At 38.5% G+C, this 26,451-nt stretch overlaps 1 protein-coding gene across 1 annotated transcript in view; it reads left to right on the plus strand.

Annotated features, from left to right (window-relative positions):
- Window positions 1-424: 424 nt before the first annotated feature.
- The window catches only part of FBXO3 (F-box protein 3), a 31,751-nt gene continuing 5,724 nt past the window's right edge, over window positions 425-26,451 (plus strand). Inside the window, exons 1-10 of the mRNA XM_028087735.2 lie at window positions 425-546; window positions 4,427-4,516; window positions 6,403-6,566; window positions 16,396-16,510; window positions 18,462-18,666; window positions 19,786-19,831; window positions 22,192-22,276; window positions 23,109-23,231; window positions 24,533-24,648; window positions 25,751-25,941. Of these exons, the coding sequence (XP_027943536.1) occupies window positions 443-546; window positions 4,427-4,516; window positions 6,403-6,566; window positions 16,396-16,510; window positions 18,462-18,666; window positions 19,786-19,831; window positions 22,192-22,276; window positions 23,109-23,231; window positions 24,533-24,648; window positions 25,751-25,941 (1,239 nt within the window). The 5' untranslated portion in view covers window positions 425-442. The remainder of the gene's footprint in view (window positions 547-4,426; window positions 4,517-6,402; window positions 6,567-16,395; window positions 16,511-18,461; window positions 18,667-19,785; window positions 19,832-22,191; window positions 22,277-23,108; window positions 23,232-24,532; window positions 24,649-25,750; window positions 25,942-26,451) is intronic.

The raw sequence follows: 26,451 nt of genomic DNA on the forward strand, positions 1-26,451 counted from the left end.
CCAAGGGCAGAGAGGACTTAGGGTGAGATTTGGGGCCTGGCTTCGAGGATACCGGGTGTAAAATTTCGCGTACAGGGATAGAGAGAGCCAGGCAGATTTGGGAACAGACTGAAAGGGTTACGGGCTGGGCAAGTTTAAGGATCGGAATGGGAGGAGAGAGCGCGGGAGATGTGATGGGGAGCACGGGGGCAGCCTGCGAAGCTCGCGCAGCTTGGAGGAACACGGATCCCAGCTGCAGCGGGGTCCCACCGCACCAGCTTTGGGCCCGAGGGGCGGGGGCAGCCGGCAGCCACCCCCCTCGGCCCGCCCCGTGGGCGGGGCTGTCCCGGCGGTTACATAACAAACCTGTACGAGCGACTGGGGAGCGGCTCGGGCGGTGGCGGCGGGGGGCGGGGTCTGGGCGGGGCCGGGGCGGGGCCAGGCCTGCACCGGGCCAGGCAAGATGGCGGCCATGGAGACCCAGTCAGCGCCGCTGACCCTAGAATCGTTGCCCACGGATCCCCTGCTCCTCATCTTATCCTTCTTGGACTACCGGGACCTAATCAAGTAATGGGAGGACACGCATGGCAGGGGTGGGGCCACGGGGCGGGGGGAGACAGTGAGGCAGGAGGGACGGAGGCCCGGCTCGCCGACAGGACCCAGACTCCCGCGTCAGCCAGAAGGTGACGCGAAGGCCGACCTGATCCTGCGGAGCCACCCCAGGGCCTGGGTGAGACGGGGGCGAAAAGGGCCCCGCCTTTAGGTCTTCCTCCGGTCCGGGGTCCGGGCCGGAGGAGCGACGAGAATCCTCTCTCCCAGGCCTCGGCGAGGCCCAGTTGTAAGGTGGGAAGGCACTGCTCCCCGCTGCCGCCCCGTCGACCCCCGTGCCCACCACACGCCGTCCTGCTGGTCTCCGCCCGATCTGGCCCAGCCCTGGACGCTTTGGAAAAGCCCCTCTTCGGGCCTAGCGCTCTTTTCTGCTTGGGCCCGGGCCTGCGGAGTCCGGCGCCAGAGTGGGCAGGTGGGGCGACCCCTTGACCCTCACGTGTGACTTCCGTGGCACCATAATATCCAGCAGGGCTCACTTTTGGACATCAATGCTTGATAATTGTTTTGCTGCCAGCCTTCCTCCTCACGGTTGCATGTTGGATTTTGTGTTTTGGTAGTGATTTCCGGTGGTGCGATACAGGTGACTTCTCTCCTGTAGGCTCTGGGTTTCCTACATTACCAGCATCCGTTCCAAAAATAACACCGGTTGCTGGTAAGGGTGGTTAAATGCCCAGTTCCTTCAGCGCTCGGGACTGTTTGGTGGAAGAAATGGCGCTGTTTACACCCTTGACAGCTGGTGGCATGGCTCTTTCTTGTGCCTCCATATATATTTGCAGAGGAGGCAAAATCGCCCTCTTAAGGATCGGTAGGCAAGATTCCTTTCGTTTTGTTTTTTGGATTACCATTGGATTTTAACCCTTTGATGATTGTGCCCTGTGTTATCAGAAATTCTTTTAGAAATACAGTATTCTTAGATTTATTGATATTTGTTGGTTGGCCTAGCTAATTGGTGACAGAGGGATAACTCCGGTTTCTGGCTGCTGTCTATATTAGTACCTGTAACTTTTTTTTCAATTTTTCTCTACTCAGGCTTGTACATAAAGCAGAGAAATAACGCTTATCTTTCCTTTGGAAAAGTCTGTTCCAGAAGCAGACTTTTCATCTGACATATTTTCTTGCTATGGTCCCTTAGGGATGTAACACACGCATATACACACATACATTGCTGCCAGGGTGAATTTTTCTAAGACAGGTCTCGCTGTCAGTCCCCTTAAAAACCTATGATGCTCCTTGTTTACAAATTATTACCTAAACTTTTGGGAGCATTTAAGGTCCTTATCAATTTGGCACAGTCCACTCTAGCCAAATCAGACCTCTGCCAACATACCACACATTTAGGTTTTTTTGTTCTATGGCTTAAGCTCTTGACCCTGTCTGGAATGCCTTGCCCACCTTTTCTTACCCTAGCAAGATGGAATTTATTTAAGACCCCTTCTCCTGATTCTTCTACCTTCTTCCTTCCTCTGCAGAGTTTATTTGCCATACCAGATAGGTTGTGCACTTAAAAGTAAAGACTGTTTTGTTTATCTTAGTATTCACCATTTATTCAACAGATTTTTTTTTTCAGTGCCAGCTGGTTAAATGTTGGGAATATAATAGTGAACAAGACAGATAAGGCCCCTCTTAGGAAGCTTTACAGTCTTGTAGGCAAGATGGGAAAACAAAGTGCATAATTACAAGAGTTGCTGTTTGCTATGAAGGAAATAAACCAATTGCTCTGTAAAGGAATGAGAGGGAGGGATGATCAATTCAAATTGGAAGGAGTTGCCATCTATGAAGGTTGGCATAGAGCAGTCCTGGCAGAGGGAACAGTGTATTCAGAAGCTGATTGGACAGTAGCATAGCCAGGATGGGTGCTAGAATGTTTTGCAGGAAGGTAGGGAGTGACTCACAGGCAGAGTGCCTTGAGAAGAGACTGGTGAGATCATGCCGGACCCTGTGAGCCAAGATGAGGGGGATCAGATTTTATTTTAAATGCTTTGGGTAGGAACCTTTTTGTTCTGTTCCAGGCCCTCAGTGGTTTTGATGAGGACCACCCACATTCCACCATTTCAAATGCTGATCCTTTCCAGAAACATCTTCACAGACACACACAGACAGAGATAATCTTCAACCCGCTATCTGGGTATCCCTTGGCCCAGGCAAGTTGACACATAAAATTAACCGTCACAAACATCATCAAATTTTATCTACAGAAAAGTTTCCAGTGGACTACAACTTCTTTCCTGCGCTGTACAGCTCCACTTTGCCAAGTGTCCTGACCATTGCTGAGCTCCAAAGTTTTTGATACATATTTACTGACTGGATCAGGTTGGATTGGAGTAGTCTCTTGGGATCATTGTGTAATATCAGCTGTACAATGTGGATCTCCCCCATTCCAGGGTGATTTATTGCATACTATTAATTCTTAACCCTTACTATGTATCAGAATTACATGTTTTTTCAGATCTTATTTATTTATTTGACAGAGAGAGAGCGAGAGAGGGAACACAAACAGGGGGAGTGGGAGAGGGAGAAGCAGGCTTCCTGCCGAGCAGAGAGCCTGATGTGGGGCCTGATGTGGGGCTCCATCTCGGGCTCGATCCCAGGACTCTGGGATCATGACCTGAGCCAAAGTCAGACACTTAATGACTGAGCCACCCAAGCACCCCACATGTGACACTTTTTTAAACATACACATGCTCAAGATACAGATCTTACCCCAAGCCAACAGAGTCAGAATGTCTAGAATAGTTGTTCTCATCCTTCATGTGCATCAAAATCTCCTTTGGTGCTTATTCCAGAGATTCTTTTTTGTTGTTTACCTCTTGGGACAGTGGAGAGGGAAGGATCAAGAAAAGAGGGAGTGGACTCTGACAAAACTGGAGGGATTCCTGTTTGCAAGTGTTTGTTTGGGCACTTCCTCAGCTTGGCAGAAAAGGATGAGGAGGATTATTTGTGTGAAATCTGAAAATCGAACGAAGGCTATTTTGTTTACCATCAGTTGGTTTTTAACATGCCCCAATCATGGCCTTGACAAATTCCATGTAATTTAAGATTCACTTAATTGACTACCTATTGCCCAACTGAGATCTTTGAGTATCAACTTTCTATAACTTGTGATTCCTCTTCTGAGAGGATAGAAATCCATTTTCCTAATCCTAGGTTCATTCTTTTTGCAAATTAATTAGGGTAGTCTTTACAGGACTGGAGCACTATTGTATTAGAAATCTCTATATAATAAAATTATTTCCAACATTCCGTGATTTTGAGTAGCTGATACTAACTTGGATCGCTATAGATATTGAATTAGAACTATTATGAATCCGATGTATTTTATAAATGGGCTCTCCAATAGTTGCTATAATTAAGATTGATTTTGGCTGCAATATTTCTTTCCTTTAAGAAAAATTTGGAACAAAACAGACAAAAGGCTTATGTATTTAATAACAAATGTGTCACAGATCTTGAAAAGAAAACTGTTTTGTTTACACCTGATTAACGTTTCTTCCTCTATGTAGACATACCGTCCCAATAATAAGTGTAGGAAAACTCTTTGATTTGAAATTAACTCCAGTGGTTTATATGTTTTATAGACTTTCATATGAAAATTACAGTTGCAGAGGTTTTGGGGTTTATTTGTGAACTCAAATAGTTAAGATTTCACAACTGACAAGGTAATTATACTAGCTAACATGCTAAACAGGTTTTAGAAAATATTGTTTTACAATTATAAGGGTAGAAAGTAGGAAATAAGAAAAGCAAAAGGAATGAAAGAAAACAACATTGAATATTTTCATCTTTAGTTCTAAATTGTTTTATTTTGTTTTATACTAACCATGAATCTGGTTATTGCCAGTTGTTGCTATGTCAGTCGAAGACTTAGCCAGCTATCAAGTCACGATCCACTGTGGAGAAGACATTGCAAAAAATACTGGCTGATATCTGAGTGAGTATTCAGGAAATAATGTAATTTTGAAATTCGGCCCTTGGCTTCCATGACACTAGTCTGTCCCAATTCTCTTCTGTCACCCTTGTCTCTTTATCTCCTTTGAGGCTCTCCTTGTGCCTGCCAGTAACTGCTGGTGTTCTCCAAGCTTCTGTCCTTGGGCCACCGCTCTTCTCCCTCTATGAATTCTGCGTGCACTGTTGCCATTTATGGTGGCTGCTTGTGTGCTCCTTCCTCCCAAACCTGAGTGTCCATCCCTGACATCCCCACCGAGATCTTAATTGGATCACCCACAAGGGCTTTCTGAGTTCAGTAAATGTTAATAAATTTGACAGAATCAAAGTGCAGTTAACAGAAGCTGGCAGTTGGGAAAGATGAAAGGGAGGGTAGGGTTGCCAATATCTTTTTCTTAGATCGAGGGGAATCAAGTAGTGACAAGTTGGCAAAGCAAGAAGTAGAGGTTAAGTATATTATTTAAAGCTGCAAGCTACCTAATAGAATGAAATATAACAGGGTTATCAAACACTGGGAGGAGGAAGAATGGGGAAGAAGACATTTTAAGTGTTGCCATGAACTGATCTTTTACTTTGAGGTATCAGTAGATAGATGTAAAATTGATAAATCAAGTGTAGAGGCATGAACGTCTAGAATTACAGAGATAACTTGCAGAAATAACTAAAGTTTCCTTTGAAGGATTGGGATTAGGCTAGGAGACTAATTGTTCATCATAAGTTCTTTGGTCCTTTTTGGTTTTGATAATATGTATATATATTATTTTGATTAATAAAAAGATGCTTTGCTTCCAGCTCCTGCCCCCACCCCCCCCACCCCTGCCTCCCAGCCAAAACAACACCCTGAATTGTTCTTTTCACCATCCCTAAACCTGATCCTCCTGCATTCCTAGTCCTCATGGCAGAAGCATCCACCTGGGCATTTATGCCAGAAACAGGAATCATCCTAGATCTCTCTTTCTGTCCCTACATTCATTCAGTTACCAAGCCTTTCTGATTTTAGCCTCTGTATATTTCTTGAATTTTCCTTCTCATTTCATCTAGCTACCAGTTTTAGTTCAGTTCATCATCTCTTACCTGGACTACTCAAAACCCTCTTGACTCATCTCTTGTGCCTCTAGTTTACATACCTCCCAAACCACAACCACAATTCTGCTCTTTCAACTCCCCTGTTAAAACCCTTCAGTAGCTCTCCATTCCCTACAGGATAAAGTCCAACCTCATTAGCAGGATACCAGAGGCCCGTTGTGGCTGCCTTATCCTATACCGCTTCCAGCTCATAAATTGACACTTCATTCTTTCTCAAAATATAGAATATATATATTTTTGAGGGCAAAAAAGGTGCTTCATTTTTAATGTCCTCAGTGGCTGAGTTAGACACTCAATAAATGTTTGTGGAATTGTACCAAATAGAGATATTAAGTCATGTGATTACACTGAGTGCTATATGATTTCTTGGCTAATCCAATGTAGATAAATTAGATTAGTAGTATTATATCATTAAATTCTGAATAATTTCTAAAATAGAACCGCTACATATGTGTTTTAAAACTTTATAATTGGTATGCTTTAAGGAGTAAGTTGAAATTCATACCTCCTATACAATTCACATTATATTTTATTAAGGATTTGAAAACTTAGGGAAAAGAATAAGTAGAAAGTAAGAAAATAGGTGACTCATAATCCCACCATGCCAGCAATAACTCCTGTTAGATTTTTTGATGTATGTATCACTTTTGCTATCTAGTCTTCATTTGTAGCTAAAATAAATGAAAAGGAAGGCAAAAGTAAGCACAAATTCCCAATAAAGTATGTTGGTAAGTGTTTAATTTCATTTCAAAAGATTTTTAATCTCATGTTTTAAAATCTATTTAGGGAAGAGAAAACACAGAAGAATCAGTGTTGGAAATCTCTCTTCATAGATACTTACTCTGATGTAGGAAGATACATTGACCATTATGCTGCTATTAAAAAGGCCTGGGATGATCTCAAGAAATATTTGGAGCCCAGATGTCCTCGGATGGTTTTATCTCTGAAAGGTACTGGCAATGCAGGGTCTCCCTTCATTTTAGTAACTATAGTATAAATAGGTTAAATAACTTTGGGTTTCTATCATCTATGCTAATCTGTAATTCACCATTCACATTTGGCCAAGGAAATAGGAAGCCTATCTTGTTAAAAGGACCCTTGCTCTACTGCTTGTCCCATTTTTGCCTGCCTTGGGACCCACGTGATTATTTATTAGAAGGGAAAGCCGAACTCCTAGTGTCCTTATATTTGTTTTATTTATTTTTTAATCTTTTTAAAGATTTTATTTATTTGACAGAGACACAGCAAAAGAAGGAACACAAGCAGGGGGAGTGGGAGAGGGAGAAGAAGGCCTCCTGCGGAGCAGGGAGCCTGATGCGGGGCTCGATCCCAGGACCCTGGGATCATAACCTGAGCCGAAGGCAGATGTTTAACGACTGAGCACCCAGGCGCCCCTTTACATTTGTTTTATAATAAGCTCACTAACACTAAGATAGCTTGAGGATAACTATTGTGATTTCTTTCAAAGGAGTTTTTTTTTTTTTAATCGAAAAATGGCCTCCTGTGTTAACCCTCTTTCTTATTTTTAGTGCAAGTAAAGTTTTGTTTGATAATCTAACAATTTAGAAAGACCAAATACTAAAGACCTGGATCTTTCAGAGTATAAGAGCAGCATAATAAAGTAAGGAAAGCTTTCATCCCTATTTTGACATTTACAGAATAGTGAAAACTAAGATTTGAACTAAGGTCTATTTGACCTCAGAATTTGTGGTCTTTCTACTATACTGTTATTGTCCAACTCTGGCAAGAAATATTAACAAGCTATTTCCCACTAATTTGATTTGTTAATTTATGCCCAAGAAAGTACATAAACAGATTACAGATATATTGCTACTTACCTGCTTTAGCTTCCAGGTTTTTTCAGATTTCTCCAAAGGAATTTTAAACATGTTTTGGTTCTACTGAGCTGAAACTGGAATCAATTCTCACATGTATTCCTTTTGAACTAAGGTCTCTTTGGAAACAGTATTCCTTTTACATGTCATATTTCCACTGTAACTTCCCATGCAAACATGAATTTCATACAGACCAGGATCGCATGACTAGGTGCTTCAAACTGAATTGCTGGGAGGGAGAGGAAAGAGTGATTTGGTAGAGAGAGTAGAGCTTTGAAGGAAAGTATCCTTGATTAATATCTTTAATAGATTTTTTTTTCTTTTCTTTTTTTGGGGGGGGAAGAATAATATCCACTTGGTATGTGGGGTTAAATAATTGCAAGAGGAAATTAATTCCAAAAATAGGTATTTGGTGGTGATAAATAAAATAGGTAAGGATTTGTAATAGCTATTTTTTATTATACACAAAGTAAGGCACTAAGCTAAGTACTCATATTATCCCATTTAATTTGCCAAAATCTTACGAGGTGTAGACAATTATTATTCTCGTTATATAGGTGAACTACCTAAGACATAATAAACTAAGCAAGTCGTTTGCCATCACAAAATAAAAGAGCCAGGATTTGAATACATAGCTGACACCAGAGCTATGGTCTTAACAATTGAAGGGAGAGAGGACCTATTCTATTTTGTACAGAGTGCCTTAGGACTCTTAGAGAGCTAGTCCAATATTAGGACATTTAGAATATGAAAATGTAGGCATGGTTCTCCTTTCAGGCACAGAGCTACCAAGAAAGGAAGAAACTAAAGATACATAGCAGCTTCTTTTTCTTTTCTTTTTCTTTCTTCCTCCTTTTTTTTTTTCTCCATTTGGCATTCGCAGGTTTGCTGCTTACTGTTCTGTACCTGGTGGTTGGAGGTGAGGTTGTCAGAGACTTCCCTGATAGCCCCTGTTTTACTGCCAGGTGCCAGTTCTGTGGGGGTTTTGCCGTGAGCTGGAATGGGGTAAAAGCTGTTCGATATCTAGAATGCTGGGTACACTAGGGATGCCAGGCCTGTGAGTTGTAGTACTGAGTCAGGAACTAGCTATTCACCTCAAGGGCCACAGTCCTTGACTCAGTCTCAAGGTTATGGAGATGGCAGAGATAGAAAGGAAACTTGGAAAGCAAATAGGCACTAGACTTGGGGAAAGTTTTACAGAGTAACTTGGAATTATCTAATGGTATATATCATTTATCTTCGAATTTCATATTTACCTTACATGTGGGCTTAGAACTTTAGAGTTGAAAGGAGCCTTTGAGATCATTTAGACCAGGGGCTAGCCAACTTTTTCTTTAAATGGCCAGATAGTAAATATTTTAGTCTTTGAGAGAGAGAGAGTTTCCATCACAACTATTCAACTCTCCTGTTATTGTGGGGAAGCAGCCATAGACAATACCTAAATAAAGGGGATGGCAGTGTTCCAAGAAAACTTTATTTATGAAACAGGCGGCAAGCTGGGATTTGATCTACAGGCTGTGGTTTGCCAATCCCTGATTTATACTAGTTCCCTCATTCTACAGGTGAAGGAACAGGCTCAGAGGAGTTTTAGGTGACTTACACAAAGTCCCATAACTAGTAAGTGATGGGTAACTCCTGGTAACCTCTTCCCTGCTTTTTCACAGAAGTAGGCTAAGGAGCAAGGAAAGCAAATGAACATTTATTGAGTGCCAGGAAAGCACTTTATTAAGCAGAGGGAGCTTATTTAGTCCTCAGGATAATTGTCTCAAGTAGGTAGTATTATCCCCCATTTTGCAGATGAAACAGGGTTAAAGAGGTGAAATAACTTGCCAGAGATAACAGAGCTAGTAAGTGGTAGAGCTGAGATTTGAACCTGGTCTGGGTAGCTCCCAAATTCTCCATTTAACAGGATGCCCCTCTAAACGTTGATTTTGTTGTATTGTAACCATGTATTTCATTATATTTTTCTCTTGTTGTTTTACTTTTTTCTGTCCAGCTGTCTCTTCAAGAAATTCTTAGTTTCTTAATGTTCTAATGTCCAACATGTAGCACTGACCATACCAATATTAGTTTCTATCCTCATCAATTTCTGACTCAGGCAGCTCTTCAACTTGTTTTCTTTTGTACTAAACCTTTTTATTTCTAAACTTTTTATTTTGGAGTAATTTTAGATTACAGAAAAGTTGCAAAGACAGTACAGAGAGTTCTTGTACACCCCTCACCCAGTTTCAGTTTCCCCTAACGTATCTCCCTGTGGGACGTTTGTCAAAGCTACAGTTTTTGTTGGCACATTACTATTAACTAAACTCCAGACTTTGTTTGGATTTTGCCACATTTTCCATTAATATCCTTTTTGGATTCCAGAATTCAATCCAGAATACCACATTGCATTTAATTGTCATGTCTCCTTAATGTCTTCTGGTGTGTGGCAGTTTCTCAGTCTTTCCTTGTCTTGCATGATCTTGACAGTTTGAAGGAGTACTGGTCAGATATTTTGTAGAATATTCCGCAAATTGGCTTTGTCTGAAGTATTACTTATGATTAGATTGGAGTAATGGGCTTTTAGAAAGATTACCACAAAGGTGAAGTGCCCCTCTTATCATATCATACCTAGGGACACGTGATATCCACATGCCATCACTAGTAACATACAAAATGTGTGTGGATTCTAAGTGTACAGCTCGGCAAATTATCACAACGTAAACATGACCATTGTAACACCCTCCAGGTCAAGAAGTAGAATGATTTTCTGTACCTAGACTCTTCCTTCTTTCTCAGAAGTAACCACTATCCCCTGATTGCTAATGCCACTGAGTAGTTTTCTCTCTTTTTGAACTTTATATAATTTGCATGATTAAGTATATATTTTGTGTGAATTTTTTCTATTTTGTTTGTGAGATTCAGCTGTGTTGTATGTAACAGTAGTTTTTTCATTTTTGTCGCGAGTATGGCCTACCATTATATGGGTAGACTATAATTTATAGATTCATTCTACTGTTGATGGATATTGGGTTATCCCTAGGTTTTTGGCTATTATAAATAATGTTGCAAATAATTTTTGATGTACATATGAGCATACTTTCATTAGGTAAATATCTAGGATTGAGTTTCTTGGGTTGTAGAGTATGCTTATATTAAACTTCAAAAGATACTATTAATTTTCCAAAGTGGTTCTAAAACTTTACATTCCCACCAGCACTTTAATGTTGTTTTTTTCAGCCTTTCTAGTAGATATGTAGTAGTAGTTTTAATTTGCATTTCCCTAAGGATATTAAGTATGACAGTTTTATTTCTAGTTTTCCAATTTTCATGTCATTTTTTTTCCTGCTTTATTGCACTGACTAGGGCCTTCAGTACAGTATTGGATAGGAATGATGATAATGAGTGTCCTTATCTTTCTGATCACAGAGGAAAAACTTTCAACATTTCTCCTTTAAAAATGATGTTTGCTGGGGCGCCTTGGTGGCTCAGTCGTTAAGCATCTGCCTTCGGCTTGGGTCATGATCCCAGGGTCCTGGGATCGAGCCCCGCATCGGGCTCCCTGCTCAGCAGGAAGCCTGCTTCCCCCTCTCCCACTCCCCCTGCTTGTGTTCCCTCTCTGTCAAATAAATAAATGAAATCTTCAAAAAAAATATTAAATGATGTTTGCTGTAGGTTTTTTAATAGATAGTCTTTATCACTTTGAAGAAAGTCTCTTATCCTAGTTTGTGGAGAGGGTTTTTGTTTTTGTGTTTTAAATGGATCCTTGAATTTTTGTCAAGTGACTTTCCAACCTTGTGATTATCACATGATTTTCCTACTTCATTCTGTTAATGTCCCAAATTGCATTCATTGATTTTTTCTGAATATTAAACCAACTTTGCATTTCTGGAATAAGCTTAATTTTGGCTGTAATATCCATTTTTTTTAATGTTTTATTTACTTATTCATGAGAGTGAGAGAGAGAGAGAGAGAGGCAGAGGGAGAAGCAGGCTCCCCGCCTAGCAGGGAGCCTGATGCGGGACTTGATCCCAGGACCCGGGGATCATGACCTGAGCTGAAGGCAGACGCTTAACCATCTGAGCCACCCAGGCGCCCTGTAATATCCTCTTTGAATGTTGGATTTGATATGCTAGTATTTGATTAGAATTTTTACATCTATGTTCATGAGAAACTTTGGCCTGTAATTTTTCCTTCTTGAAATGTTCTTGTCAGGTTTTGGTATCAAGATGAGGCTGGCTTTATAAAACCAGTCAGGAAGTATTACTTCTTTTTCTGTTCTCTGGAAGAGTTTATATAAGCTTGATATTATTTCTTGCTTAAATTATTCATAGAATGCACCAGTGAAGCCATTCAATTCTGGAGTTTTCATTGTGGGAAGGTTTTAAGTTAAAAATACAATTTCTTTATTAGATATAGGACTATTCAGATTTTCTACTTATTCTTATGTAAACTTGAGTATTTTTCTAGGAAATTGTCCACTTTATTTACATATTCCAATATATTGCTGTGAAATTTTTTAAAATATCCTTTTACCTTTGCAGTGCTTGTTGGATCTGTAGTGATTTCACATTTCCATTTCTGATATTTTTTGTGCTTTTTCTTTTTTTTAGAGATGTTATTTATTTATTTGACAGAGAGAAACACAGCGAAAGAGGGAACACAAGCAGGGGGAGTGGGAGAGGGAGAAACAGGCTTCCTGAGGAGCAGGGAGCCCATTGTGGGGCTCAATCCCAGGACCCTGGGATCATGACCTGAGCCGAAGGCAGACGCTTAACAACTGAGCCACCCAGGCGCCTCTTGTGTGCTTTTTCTGTTATTTTTTGATCAGTCTTACTAGGTAGGGGTTAATCTTTTTTTTTTTCTTTTTTCTTTTACATAAAACAGGGGCAGGTGCTTTATTTTCAGTTTCTCCAGTGCAAAACCTGAGCCATGAAGTAGATGGGTGACTTGCTTCCAGTCTTCTGGTGGGAGCAGGCTGACTCACGGCTTCTGGCAAGCTGTGCAGCGAGGCTGATAACTTGTGTCCTTAGCCATGGCCCTGTTGCGAGTGAGATCCAGAAAGAAATCATGACATTTTTATTTTTAGGAGTGTTTATTGAGGATTGGTGGACTTCTTGGGAATTTTCCCAAGTTTGATAATTAGGAAAAAAGAACATGGAAATTAGGTAAAATTTTATTTGTTTATTTACTAATTTATTTTTTAAGATTTTATTTTAAGTGATCTCTACACCCAATGTGGGGCTTGAACTCACAACCCTGAGATCGAGAGTCACATGCTGGTAGGGTTTAATCTTATTAGCTTTTTCAAAGAACTGGCGTAGCCTTTGTCAGTTCTCCCTATATTCATTTCTTATTATCTCATTAATTTCTCTGATTTCTTTCTGAGTTTACTGTGGCATTTTTCTTGACTTGAGATGATTAGATCATAAATTTTTAGGCTTTGTTTTCTTCAATTGTTTTGCTATAAATTTCCCTCTAAGCATAGCTTTAGCTTTATCTCATAAGTTTTAATATGTTGTATTTTCATTAACCTGCAGCTCAAAATATTTTCTGATTTCTTTTGATTTCTTCTTTGACTCACAGGTTTATATAGAGATGTATTGCTAGATTTCCAAAAATTTGGGGGTTTTTTTGGTAATTTTCTTAATATAATTTATACTTTAGTTCTGCTAGGATCAGAGAATATACTGTATATAAGTTGAGTCATTTGAAATTTGTTGTAATTTGTTCTCTGGTCAAGCATATAATCTCTTGGTAAATGTTCCTTGTACACTTGAAAAGAATGTATATTTTGCAATTGTTGGATTCAGTACTATGTATATAATTTAGGCAAAAAATGTTAGTCTTGTTCAAATCTTTTGCACTCTTACTGATTTTATTTTATTTTATTTTATTTATTTATTGTTGTCCACTTGTTCTGTTGGTTACTGAGAGAGGTATGTTAAAACTTATCAGTGTGGTAGGCAGAATTATGAGATAGCTCCAAAGATTCCTACCCTCACTGTGCATGCCTGGTATTAATAATAGCCTTCCTTTGAGTGTGAGTGGTACTGTGGATATAATTGATTTCAGTCCTGTTATTAGGTAATAGATGACAAAGGTGAATGGGCTTTGCAGATGTAATTAAGGTCCCAAATTAGTTGAATTTGAGTTAATCGTTAGTCAAAAGGGAAATTATCCTGAACAGGCCTGACCTAATCAGGTGAGCCCTTAAAAACTGGGCCCTTCCAGAAGGCAGATTTTGAAGCATGGGTCTTTCCTGTTGGCTTTGAGTAAGCAAGCTGGCATGCTCAGGGCCAGGTGATAGAGAATGGCAGGTAGTTTCTAGGAGCTGAGGGCCCCAGTTGAGCGACTGCAAGGAAATGAATTCTGACAATAACCAGTGAACTTGGATGAGGACCCCAAGCATAAGATGCATAACCTGAGATAGCAGCCACAGTTGACATGGTGGTTTCAGCCTCTGGGACCTGAGCAGAGAATCCAATTCAGTCATGCCCAGACTTCTTACCTTCAGAAACTATGGGATAATAAATGCATATTGTTTTAAGCTGCTAATAGTATAGCAGTAGAAAACTAATAACTATGATTGTGGATACATCTTTTTTCCATTTCAGTTCTGTTACTTTAAAAAATATATTTTGAAATTGGGTTATTAGGTGCACCTTTTTTGCCATTTCAAAAAACCTTCCATTACCTCTGATAATGCTGGGTGCCTTAAGGTCTATTTTAGTGATTTTAGTACAGCTATTCTAACTTTCTGTTACATATCTACATCTCTAAGATGTGCCTCTTGTACAGGATTGTGTTTTTTATCTGGTCAGTCTTTTAATACTAGATTATTTCGTTTATTTATATTTAATGTAATTACTAATGTATTTGAGTTTAAATATACTGTGTTCTTTTAAAAAATTTTTTTTAAAGATTTTATTTATTTATTTGACAGAGTGACAGTGGGAGAGGGAACACAGGCAGGGGCAGAGAGGGAGAGGGAGAAGCAGGCTTCCTACTGAGCAGGGAGCCTGATGCAGGGCTTGATTCCAGGACCTGAGCAGAAGGCAGACACTTAACGACTGAGCCACCCGGGCGCCCCAATATACTGTGTTCTTATTTGTTTTTTATTTGTGCTCCTGAGCAAGTGTTCCTTTTTTTCTGTTCTTCTTATCTTTTATTCTGTACCTCCCTTTCTTATTTATTATTTTTAGTGATTTACCCTAGAGATTAAATGATGCATCTCTGATTTAATTAAAATCTATTGTAAATTTTTATTTTTACCACTTCCTGGTCAATAAAAGGAGCCTTAGAATACTCAGTTATCACCCTCTTGCCTTTCATACTATAGTTTTTGTGATTTTAATTTTGAACGTATTTTCTATCCCTGAAAACGTTATTATTATTTTATATATTCTATTTTATTTTAGATTTACCTCCATTTTTACCTTTTCTCATTGTTCTTCATTTCTTCCTGAATCTTCATGCTTTCATCTGGGATCATTTTTCTTCTACCTGAAGAATTCCTTTTAGTATTTTTTTTAAATGAGGTACTGCTACTGCTGAAGTTTTTCAGATTTTTTTGTTGTTGTTCAAAAATGTATTTATCCACACTTTTGAAGTATATATTCAGTGGATATAGAATTCTAGTCAACGGGTTTTTTTTTTTTTTTTACCACTTTGAAGCTATCCTTCTGCCTTCTATTGTTTCTGTTGAGAATGTAGCTGTTAGTCTTATTGTTGTTCCTTTCAAAGTGACTGTATGGATTTTCCCCTTCTTTGGCTCCTTTTAAGATTTCTCTTTGCCTTTGATTTTCAGCGGTTTCCCAATAATGTGCCTAGATATGATTTTCTTTTCTTTCTTTTTTTTTAAATTTATTTATTTGACAGAAATACAGCAAGAGAGGGAAACAAGCAGGGGGAGTGGGAGAGGGAGAAGCAGGCTTCCCGCTGAGCAGGGGCAGCCCGATGTGGGGCTCGATCCTAGGACCTTGGGATCATGACCTGAGCCAAAGGCAGATGCTTAATGACTGAGCCACCCAGGCGCCCCGATATGATTTTCTTTATAACTATTCTCCACAGGGTTTATAGTGCTTCTTGAATCTATGGTTTGATGGTTTCATCGATTTTGGAAAATTCTCTCTGTATGCTGCTGTAAGTTTTGCTCAGCTTCTCGGCCACAGGTCTGCTTTCAGAATTGGCAATTGCCTCCAAGACAGGCTTGCTCCAAAGGCCCGGCTAACCTTTCAGTTTCCCAGTTCTTGTGATTGCCTCTCTGCCCCGTTCTCACTGTCTTTGAGGTTCTCCAAAAGCCTTGAAACCAATTTGCTGTTGTTCCGCTTTTCTAGTTCTCAGCAAGAGGTTTGCTCCAACCACCTGGTGAACCATTACTGGAAATGAATCTCTTCTTTTGGTATTTGTAATCACTTCCTGCTTTTTAAAGCTGGAATAGATGGCAAGCTGACAAATGTGCAAAATTGGATTTAAATTAGTGGCTTCCCCACAGTATGAATCTATATCTATCTATGTCCTATATTTCTCATTAAGAGACAATGTCAAGACTCTTGAACAACATCAGTTTGGAGAACTTCTGGAGAGTTTTTTTTAATAGAGGGTGCGTTTTAAATGTGAGTGTTTAGATTAAGAAAAATGAGGTATACCCTTGCATTGTAATGTAAAATAATTACAATGCATCTCCCTCCTGTATACCTTTCCATATTTCACTGAGTGCCAGTGTTTTCCCTGTTGAGAGGAAACTGAGGAATTTCCTTCTCAGTGCTTCAAATGTCAGAGCCAAGCCAAAGTGAAATAATGTTGCTCTCAATTTTCAACTTATTTCCCTATATTTCAGCAGTACAATTTGGACAGAATTCACTTGTTCTAAGATTGTTTCACTGGCTAGCAGCAGATTGTATTTCTCCTTAGCTATAAGGCTTATTGTTTCTTCATAATTTGCTTTTTTGTGCATTTGCAGAGGGTGCTCGAGAGGAAGACCTAGATGCTGTGGAAGCTCAGATTGGTTGCAAGCTTCCTGATGATTATCGATGTTCGTATCGTATCCACAATGGGCAGAAGTTAGTGGTTCCTGGGTAAGAATGTTTGCCATTTGGGTTATTTTTAGTGACACACGTCATTTCCCAGAATGAAAATAAACAAATACAATTTGTAGTTACTCTTAACAGATTAAAGGAGTATAGGAATTCCCTCTTCTTCCTTATAAGAATCCAAAAGACAGAATCTATTGCTTGAATTTGATTTTCCCAAAATAAATATGTCTCATAAAAACAGCATTTTTATCAATGCATCTTTATACTTAAAAATGAAGTCTGGTTGGGGTTAGGGTGCATGCTGTACGTAGGGTGGATGTGTGTGCGAGTATATTTTAATTAAAACTGTTCAGAACCCTTGAGGTCTTTATCCTATTATAGGCCAGGTAAATTGTTTTGGAGAGCTTGATGTAAATTCTGTGTACCATACATGTAAAAAGCAATAATTTATTCAGAGCTACATACACTAAAGAAAATAGAGTTTTGTCCTATTCAGGCATAGCTTGTAATTGAGTGGCCTATTTTTAAGAGGAAGTATTCATTGTGGAACCTTTTGGCAAAAGCAGACATACAATAGCTGTCAGATTCATTCACAGTGTTAAAAGCTATATACTTTGGGCCTACTCGTTTTGTTCTTTTATGAAATTAAGCTATTTCAGAGACGTTGCACTTAAGAAATGTTCGTAAGAACTTAGGGAGAACTTTGCATTGTTCTTAATGGAACGTGGCGTCTCTTTGTGTGTGAAGAATCGTATGAGGCCTTGTTACCATTTTAGATCAGGGTTGAGTGAGTACAGGGTGATCATACTGAGATTATAAGGTAGTATGCAGAAATCAAATATTGGGCAGTTTAGGATGAGATAAGCCTAAATTACTAGCTGTTTTTTTCTAGTCTTTTTTCCCTATTGAACTGAAACTTGACAAAAATTGAAAAATTGTCATATTTCAAGAGCAAATAAGAGAGAACTTTATTAGCCCAGAATTGACACGACAAACAGGTCATAATTTCTTTTTTTTTTTTTTAAGATTTTATTTATTTGACAGAGAGAGACAGCAAGAGAGGGAACACAAGCAGGGGGAGTGTGAGAGGGAGAAGCAGGCTCCCCGCTGAGCAGGAAACCCGATGCGGGGCTCGATCCCAGGACCCTGGGATCATGACCCGAGCCAAAGGCAGATGCTTAATAACTGAGCCACTCAGGCGCCCCCAAGTCATAATTTCTATGCAGGGATTTATATCTACCCACAGTTTAAACAGTGAGACTTTAGGATAGGAATCCTATCATTAAGGATTCCTTCCATCAAGGACCAATACCTCTGTTCTCATGTATGTGCAGTGAGATCAGTTTAGACCCCATGCATCCCAAGTGTATGAAAATTTGGGCAAGGTTTAGATTGATTTACATTAATATTGTCTGGGAGGATAGGATAAGCTAAAAGTTGTATCAAGATAAAGGTATCAGAGGGGCGCCTGGGTGGCTCAGTCGTTAAGCATGTGCCTTCAGCCCTGGTCATGATCCCAGGGTCCTGGGATCGAGCCCCGCATCGGGCTCCCTGCTCCGCTGGAAGCCTGCTTCTCCCTCTCCCACTCCCCCTGCTTGTGTTCCCTCTCTCTCTCTGTCAAATAAATAAATAAAATCTTTAAAAAAAAAAAGATAAGTATCAGAGTTTTACCCCTTTAAACTTTAAAATAGTCGCACATGCATATATAGCAAAACACTAGCAAATCAGTATATCCCGGCAAGATAGTCTTGAAAGCAGTAAACTATTTTTCTTTTAAAAAGGCTTTTTAGACATTTTAGACATTTAGGCTTTTAATTTAAATCAGAATCTTTCCACTCGAGTTTGAATGTAAAGAAATTGTAATGTTTTTGGTAATTGACATGTTAATCAGTTCTTATAAAGCTGTCAGTAGGAAATTATCATTCATCAAAAAGATGAAGCACAGCTGTTTGTTTGGCCCTGAAATTGATTAAATTTTTGTCTGTGCTCTCAGGTTGTTGGGAAGTATGGCGCTATCCAACCACTATCGTTCGGAGGATTTGTTAGACGTCGATACAGCCGCTGGAGGCTTCCAGCAGAGACAGGGACTGAAATACTGTCTCCCTTTAACTTTTTGCATACATACTGGTTTGAGTCAGTACATAGCAGTGGAAGCTGCGGAGGGGCGAAACAAAAATGAAGTTTTTTACCAATGTCCAGTAAGTAGGAAGTGTGTTTAAATGCGGCTATAAGATGTGTTCTGATGAGTGTATAAATGTGTGCAGTAGGAGTTTTCAGGGCTGTAGAATGGGCATAGAGCATTATACAATGTGATTATAGACCCATCTAATTAGAGGGCTAATATTCAGTCATAATATTCTGACATTATGGAATGCCAAAGGAAAATTTTACCTGTGGAAAAACAATGCAAACCATTGTGCACACAGAGGGAAGGCTGTGATATGTGTTAAGGCAATTTAAGTTTAAGGAAAACTAAAGTGATTTGTTGAAGTAATTATAATATACATTTCTAACTTAAAAAATTTAGCTTTTGAACATCATTTGACTCAAGTTCTGAGTGCAATAGAAACTTTTTAAACTCTTCATTACATAGTTGAGTTGTTGAAAAGTGTGGATCCTTTTTTAGGAGGCTTTTGTTAAGATTTAAATATGATCACAGAAAATGTGGTATTTGGTTTCATTCTTCTTCAGTTCTTCGTAATTTCTCAGTTGTAGATCTTCTGGCCTCATTTTTGCCAAAAATGTGAACTTTTAACTTAAAAGAGGAATTTAAAATAGAAAATCATAGATACCCGAGACATGTGACTCCATATAACATTGAAAATATTTAAAGAGCTTCCATAGTTTTATTTTTTTCCTAAATATTTTCATGCATTTTAGCTCATTTTTGATTTGATACCTCTGTAAGATTGTAGGATGAGGGCTTGGTCCCTCCATTTACTGAGAGAAGGGACCAACCTAGAATTGTTCAGGTCTTGACTCCGAATCTAAAGCCCTTTCTTAATAGGCTGTATATCATCTTACCTTAACTTCCTAACTAAAGGATAATTTTTTAGTTCGCTGTAACAGTAATGGCAGCACATAAGCGTTTTAACTGTTATTGAGAAGTGCCTGGCACTCTTCTTTTTGGAAAGGACCTAAATATAGAAATCATAAGAGCAGGGACTGAAAAGTATGAGTAATGTCCGAGTGTTAGTTAGAGCACTTGTTATTTTTATCTATTCTGCCTTGTCTCCAGGGAAAGATACAGATAATGAACAATGAGAAATTAAGTAAAATGTCTTTTTCTCAATTATAATGTTCTTTTTCTCACCTAGGACCAAATGGCTCGGAATCCAGCTGCTATTGACATGTTTATCATAGGTAGGAGAAAAAATAGTCTTCCTTTTCCTTTCTTCTTCCTGATCAAAAAAATTAAATTGGTAAAAATTTTGCAGTTACTTGATCAGCTGGCAATTTATACTTGTCTTTCTTAAAGTTTGTTGGTTTATAAAGTACTGTATCTAGGCTCTCATTTGAATAGCCCTTGTACTTTGTGTGAATTTGTTTTCTACTTGGAAAAAAAGCCATGCCCTATATAATCTTGTGCTCTTAGGACTCTGCTGTAGAACAGGGGAATGAATAGGATTACTATGAGTGTGTATATAGTTACCTTACACATGCATGCATTTTCCATCAATCATGTTAATACATAATTGGAGACAGATAAAACAACTTTATACCTATAAAGTTTGTGGTGCTGATGATGGGAAAATACTGACAAATCACTAGAGATCTCAGAACAGCAGTCTTCGGAGACCAGTATAAACTGGGCTCCATGAACTCTTTGGCTCAACTACTTTTTCTTGGCCTTCCAAGGTATTTCTCATAGGATTTTGAGAACAATCCAGTTTGTTTGCAATTGCAGCTCACCCGTTTGCTGTTCATCCAGCTAAGCTCTGTGAGTTTCTCAATCTTGGTTTGGTGCTGGTCTGACATGGTGTGGAAGGCCCCACCGCTAGCTACAGCAGGGTTCTAAGATCTGATGAATACCATTCTGGTAGCTGGGATTTCTCCTGGAATAAGAGAGCAAAGCAAAAGATTTGAGATGCGCTGAGGGAGGAGAGGTGAAATGGGATGTTAGTGCTGGGAGGAGAGACAAGAAAGTGGCTTCCTTTAAGCTGCCTTGATAAAACCCTAGTGCTACCAAAGAGACGGCAAGATAACAGGCTTACTTTAAAAGGTAAACTACCTCGGGATGTATAAAAATCCATCTTGATTCAACGAAGTTTGACACTCTTGGAATTTTTGGTAAAACACAAGATGGAATCTCCTGGTATTCAATGAATTATTAATAGATATTTGAAAAAACTAGAATCTCTGTAGTTGGGAAGTTAAGGTAAGGTAAGTTGAGTGGTGAAGACTGCATAGAAAAGACTGTCCTCATTTTAAAGAACACACTTGGGTGTGTATTATTATAAATTAAGGTACCTTAAAATACACCATGCCAATTTCATTTTTATGTAAACCATGAAAAATTTGTGGTTTTTTTACTGTAACATTTTATTCCATGAAATATACAAAATGATGTTTTAAACTTCATAGGGAAATCACTAGTTTTAAAAACAAAATTGTAGCTTCTGTGAATTTTAATGACATTATTCATGTGCCTCTTTAGTATCTCATTCAGAGTGGATAGATGGTAGGTAATCATTTAACTAGAACATTCAATAATTAAAGGATTAGAATTGGCCATTCATTAGTAGATGTTGAGAAAAGAGCCAACTATTGTAGCTTATCCTCTCTCGGTTGATGCCTTTAAAATTTTAAAGCTATAAACCCTAAGACCAAGCTTAAATTGTATCTTCTATTATTCCCTAAATAGAATAATAAGTAAATACTATAAATTTAGCTCCATTGTTCAGCATGGCAGAGTGTGAGAACTATGTTAATAGAAACAAGATTACAGAGAAATCCAGTGAATAACATTGATTCAGGGACTAATATTGCCAAGCACTGATTGTATTAATAATAGATGTGGGGGTCTGAGAAAGTTATGTTGTGTTACCTAGAAGGGGTAAACATAATTCATGTAAATACTTGTCCAGTGATCCACTCACTAGATCATGGATGTGTGGTCTGGTCTGGACTGGACTTTGAGCTGGTCACTGAGAATATGGAGGACCACTCTGCATTTGAATCTGCTGTGGTGCAACTAGACTACTTTGGGATTGGTTTGACGCCCAGAACTGTACAGTGCTATACCCCTGTTAGATGCCCAGGCTGAGCCTGGCTTCTGCCAGAATTTTGTGCATGAGTCAGGCGGTACCTGGGCCAAGGGTATATACCCTGATTGTATGAGGATAGGTGCTGATATTTTTCCTGTAGTTTCTTCCTAGACATAGCTATATCTGTATCTCCTTTGTTCCATATGTTCTAGAAATTATAGACAGAAGAAGGCTTTTCATTCTTGTACCAGCACAAAATAAAGTTTAAATCTATTATTTAATTATAAGTATAAAAAGTAGTTTGAAGGTAGATGGAGGATTCCCTAGCAAGGTAGTTGGGAATGAGATGGATAGAATTGAGAATAGAAATTGACCTGATAATGGACTAGTAGAATTATAAGTGTTTCTAGTTTTGATCTCATATGTTAAGCATAGAGAAGTTATCATTGTTTCCTATATAGATTTTACAAAAATTATTTGTCCTTTTCTTCCTCCCCACCCCTTCCTGGTTTATAGGTGCTACTTTTACTGACTGGTTTACTTCTTATGTCAGCAATGTTGTATCAGGTGGCTTCCCAATCATCAGAGACCAGATTTTCAGGTATTTCACTCAGGACTAAAATGATTATAAATCAGAAAAAAGCCATTAGTTACACATCTTGAGATGAAGTTTCAAAGAAGGTTAATAACAGAACCTCTCATTATCTTAAGTGCCACTGTGTTAGTCCCACTTTAAAGCCACATTTAAACACTTGAATAGCCAATATTTTTCTTACCTTGGAGGATCCAGAGAATAAACTGATTTTTATTTTGAAGTTATGGCTCTATGGTATAGTTTTTTATACATAGTTTCTTTTTTGGGGGGAAAAGGCTGTTTGCCAGTTAATGGATTTATCATGACTAGCAAGTCAGTAACTGTTAACTCTTGGCAAATATTATATATCATCTATAAATGAAACATCCAGGTATTATAGATAGTATTAGAGGTAATAATGGTTCACAGTAGCCTGGTTGGCAGAAATGATAGATTAATTATAAATTAGAGGTCTCTAGAGTAACACACCAACACATTTTATTGTCAGAGCCACTGTTGATAGGGTTTTCAGATGTCCCAAAAGTTTCCTGGCTCTGAAAACTGAGATAAGCTCTTTTTAGTTTCCAGTTTAATTGCTGAATCATTATTCGAACCACTGATCATTGAGCCTTGATGCTGTCATTACTGGTCTGAAGTCTTCAAGGTTTTCTAGTTTGCTTGTAATTTATAATTTTCTTCTAAGCATCATAGGACTATACCTTTAAGTTCCCAAATACGGTTTAAATTTTTGATCGTAAGGTAAAATATAAGCTATTTTGCATTGTATCTTGAAATCTTTTATCTTACAGACTTGAAGTTGGTTGATTTAAAAAATGTTTAATGTTTTAAAATTATCTAGATATGTTCATGATCCAGAGTGTGTGGCAACAACTGGGGACATTACCGTTTCAGTTTCTACATCGTTTCTGCCAGAACTTAGCTCTGTCCACCCGCCCCACTACTTCTTCACATACCGAATCAGGTGAGAGATGTAAATGGGGTACAGCCTGTGGATGTGTTGTTATAGCCCCCTTTGACATGGTCCATCAAACATTTTGAAAGACAGCTTTTTGCCGAGGTGTGGAGGAAGGTGGATAACAAAAATTTTTATCATCTAGTATAATACATAATTTTATAAAGTATAATTTTATAATCTAGTATCATCTAGTACCTTGAGTTTACAGTAACCTCCAAGTTACTTAAGTTATTTCTTGCAAATGTACTGTGTTTAAAGAATTGTGCCAGGTACTTCATGAGGTGGACACTAAGTTATAATCATCATGAAATCTCTCTATGAGAGTTGCATTTAGAAGCTATCAAATTGTTCAAGATAAAACCAGGCATTTTAAATTTCACTTAGGCTGTCTATATTGATTAAAACTCTAATAAATATTTATCAGTGCTGCCTGTATATCAGCCATGGTGTTAAGCATTGAATTTGGTTAAATAAAAAATAAATATTAAATTCACTTCAATACTCTGTGCTGTGACATAAAGATAACTCATTGCTTTAAAATATTAAGAATACTTTGTTTTTAGATATATTTTATATAATTTATGATATATTACAGATATTTAAAAAATATATATGCATATATACATACTGGAATTATTTTTGCTATGTATACTAACCAGGGAGCATCCTAGGATTTTGGTATTATATGCAGCCTTTGATATGTCCAGTTACACATGTACAGATGTTTGTTATTTTAATTGTTTAATTCAGATCCTATGTAAGATTGAAACATGCTTAGAATAGTAACATTGACACTTGCTTATAGGGTATTCCAAAAGAAAATAAGAGACAGCAGATTCCTAGAGAAAGGGGGGAAATAATAGTACTGGGAAAGAGTCAAGGTGTAATCCTAGTAACTGATTGGTGACATTTTTCTTTGAGCTTTCTAGAAGTTAATGGAAAAAAGGAAAATGTCTTCAGTCTCAGTTTTTTAATAAAAATTTTTAAAGAAAACTAAAATTTTTTATTGCACTTTATCTGGAAAGCATTTCGTACATTGATCTTTACTTGAAGAGCAAAAAATTATTATCACCAATGTGTTCATACATTTTTATGTTCCCCATTCTATTGTTGATTCTTGGCAAGTCAAGTGTGCAAATTGGGTAAAGGCATTTCTGTGGGAGAGTCAAGCTAATCATGCCCATAATTTTGAGAACTTTCAGAAATAGGTGGTTAACACAGACTTTAGTCCAAATAATTTAGCTCTAAAGTAAAAGAAACCAAATCAGGTCAGATTTGTGTCTCTACCACCCCATTTCCTTCTCCAGGATTGAAATGTCAAAGGATGCACTTCCTGAGAAGGCTTGTCAGTTGGACAGTCGCTATTGGAGAATAACAAATGCTAAAGGTGATGTAGAAGAAGTTCAAGGACCTGGAGTAGTTGGTATGTATATAACTCAAGATTTGGGTTTATAGATCAGTTGCCTCTAAGACATTTTGGAGAGGATATATGTGACATACAGCTTGGAAAAGGCACGATGTAGTTAGTGGATAAGACTGTGTTTTTTTAAAGATCTCTCTATTAGGGAGAGAGAGAGCATGACCGGGAGGAGGGGCAGAGGGAGAGGGAGAGAGAGAATCTCAAGCAGATGCCCTGCTGAGCCTGGAGCCTGACATGGGGCTTGATTTTACCACCCAAGAGATCATGACCTGAGCCGAAATCACGAGTTGGACGCTTAACCATCTGAGCCACCCAGGCGCTCCAGGACTGTGTCTTTTAATAGCTATGTTTACAATGTGAAAGATATCATAGATTCTGGGCTTCTTGTAACTCCAATACTTTGCTTCATAAATATAATGTGTAAAGATCATTATCCTATTAGTTTAGTACCTTAAACATGAACTTTTCTAAAATTACAGCAAACAGTTATTCAGGGATTGATTTTCCATTCTGTGGATCACCTGAGTTCCTTGTTAGCTTCTTAGGTTCATCATCTTTTTTAGCTGGATAATTATTCACTGTCATATTCTGTAGGGTTACCAGGCATAGGGCAGAAAGAGAAAATAAATTTCATATTGGTCATCTTTTTGAAATTTGGGGGAAATGTTAAAATCAGTAGCACAGGGGCGCCTGGGTGGCTCAGTCACTGGGCATCTGCCTTCAGCTCAGGTCGTGATCCCAGGGTCCTGCGATTGAGCCCCACATGGGGCTTCCTGCTCCGCGGGAAAATTCTTCCTCTCCCACTCCCCCTGCTTGCGTTCCCTCTCTCGCTGTCTCTCTCTCTGTGTCAAATAAATAAATAAAAATTAAAAAAAAAATCAGTAGCACAGATTCTTATTTGTGGATTTCAATCATCATTAGCTCCGGTTGTCATTGACCGTTAGCTTTTTAAAAGATTTCGATTACCGGGGCGCTTTAGATTTTTTTTTCTGATTGTGCATTTACTTTAACATAGTTTATATAATCTCATAGAGGACATATCTTATTTGCTATAATGAAGAACTGAATTTTATACTTTGGTTTCTTATTACTGTTTTCTCTGCAGGTGAATTTCCAATCATCAGCCCAGGTCGGGTATATGAATACACAAGTTGTACCACATTTTCTACAACATCAGGATATATGGAAGGATATTATACCTTCCATTTTCTTTACTTTAAAGACAAGATCTTTAATGTTGCTATTCCCCGATTCCATATGGCTTGTCCAACATTCAGGGTGTCTATAGCCCGATTGGTGAGTTAAATTTTCCTCTGGGACTGATTTCCATGCTTTGTAGAATTAACTCCACAGAGGGATTTTGTTGATTAGCCAGACAAATGGTTTATAAATGGTATTCCAGAGAACCCTAGAGATTCTGAGGAAATATCGTGGGGGGCCATGTGAATATGTGGGGGTGGTGGATAATAAGCTAGACTCCATACATTTCAGTCAGAATAACTCTACTCTGTTTAGCTGTTTTTTGTTTTTGTTTTGGTTTTTAATAGATGTCTTTTTTTTTTAGCAGTTTTAGATTCACAGAAAATTGAGCAGAAGGTACAGAAATTTTCCAAATACCCCCTACCCCCATGCACACACAGACTTCCTCATCATCAGTCTCCCACCAGAGTGGTATTTTTGTTACAGTTGATGAACCTACATTGGAACATCATAATCACCCCAAGTCCGTAGTCTACATTAGGGTTTGCTCTTGGTGTTGTACATTTTTTGGGTTTGGACAAGTGTATAATGACACATATCCACCAT

Source organism: Eumetopias jubatus, unplaced genomic scaffold, assembly GCF_037043125.1.
Source record: "Eumetopias jubatus isolate StellerSeaLion01/CBP00866 unplaced genomic scaffold, mEumJub1_p1.0 scaffold_13, whole genome shotgun sequence".
In the NCBI taxonomy this organism is placed as follows: Eukaryota; Metazoa; Chordata; class Mammalia; order Carnivora; family Otariidae; genus Eumetopias; species Eumetopias jubatus.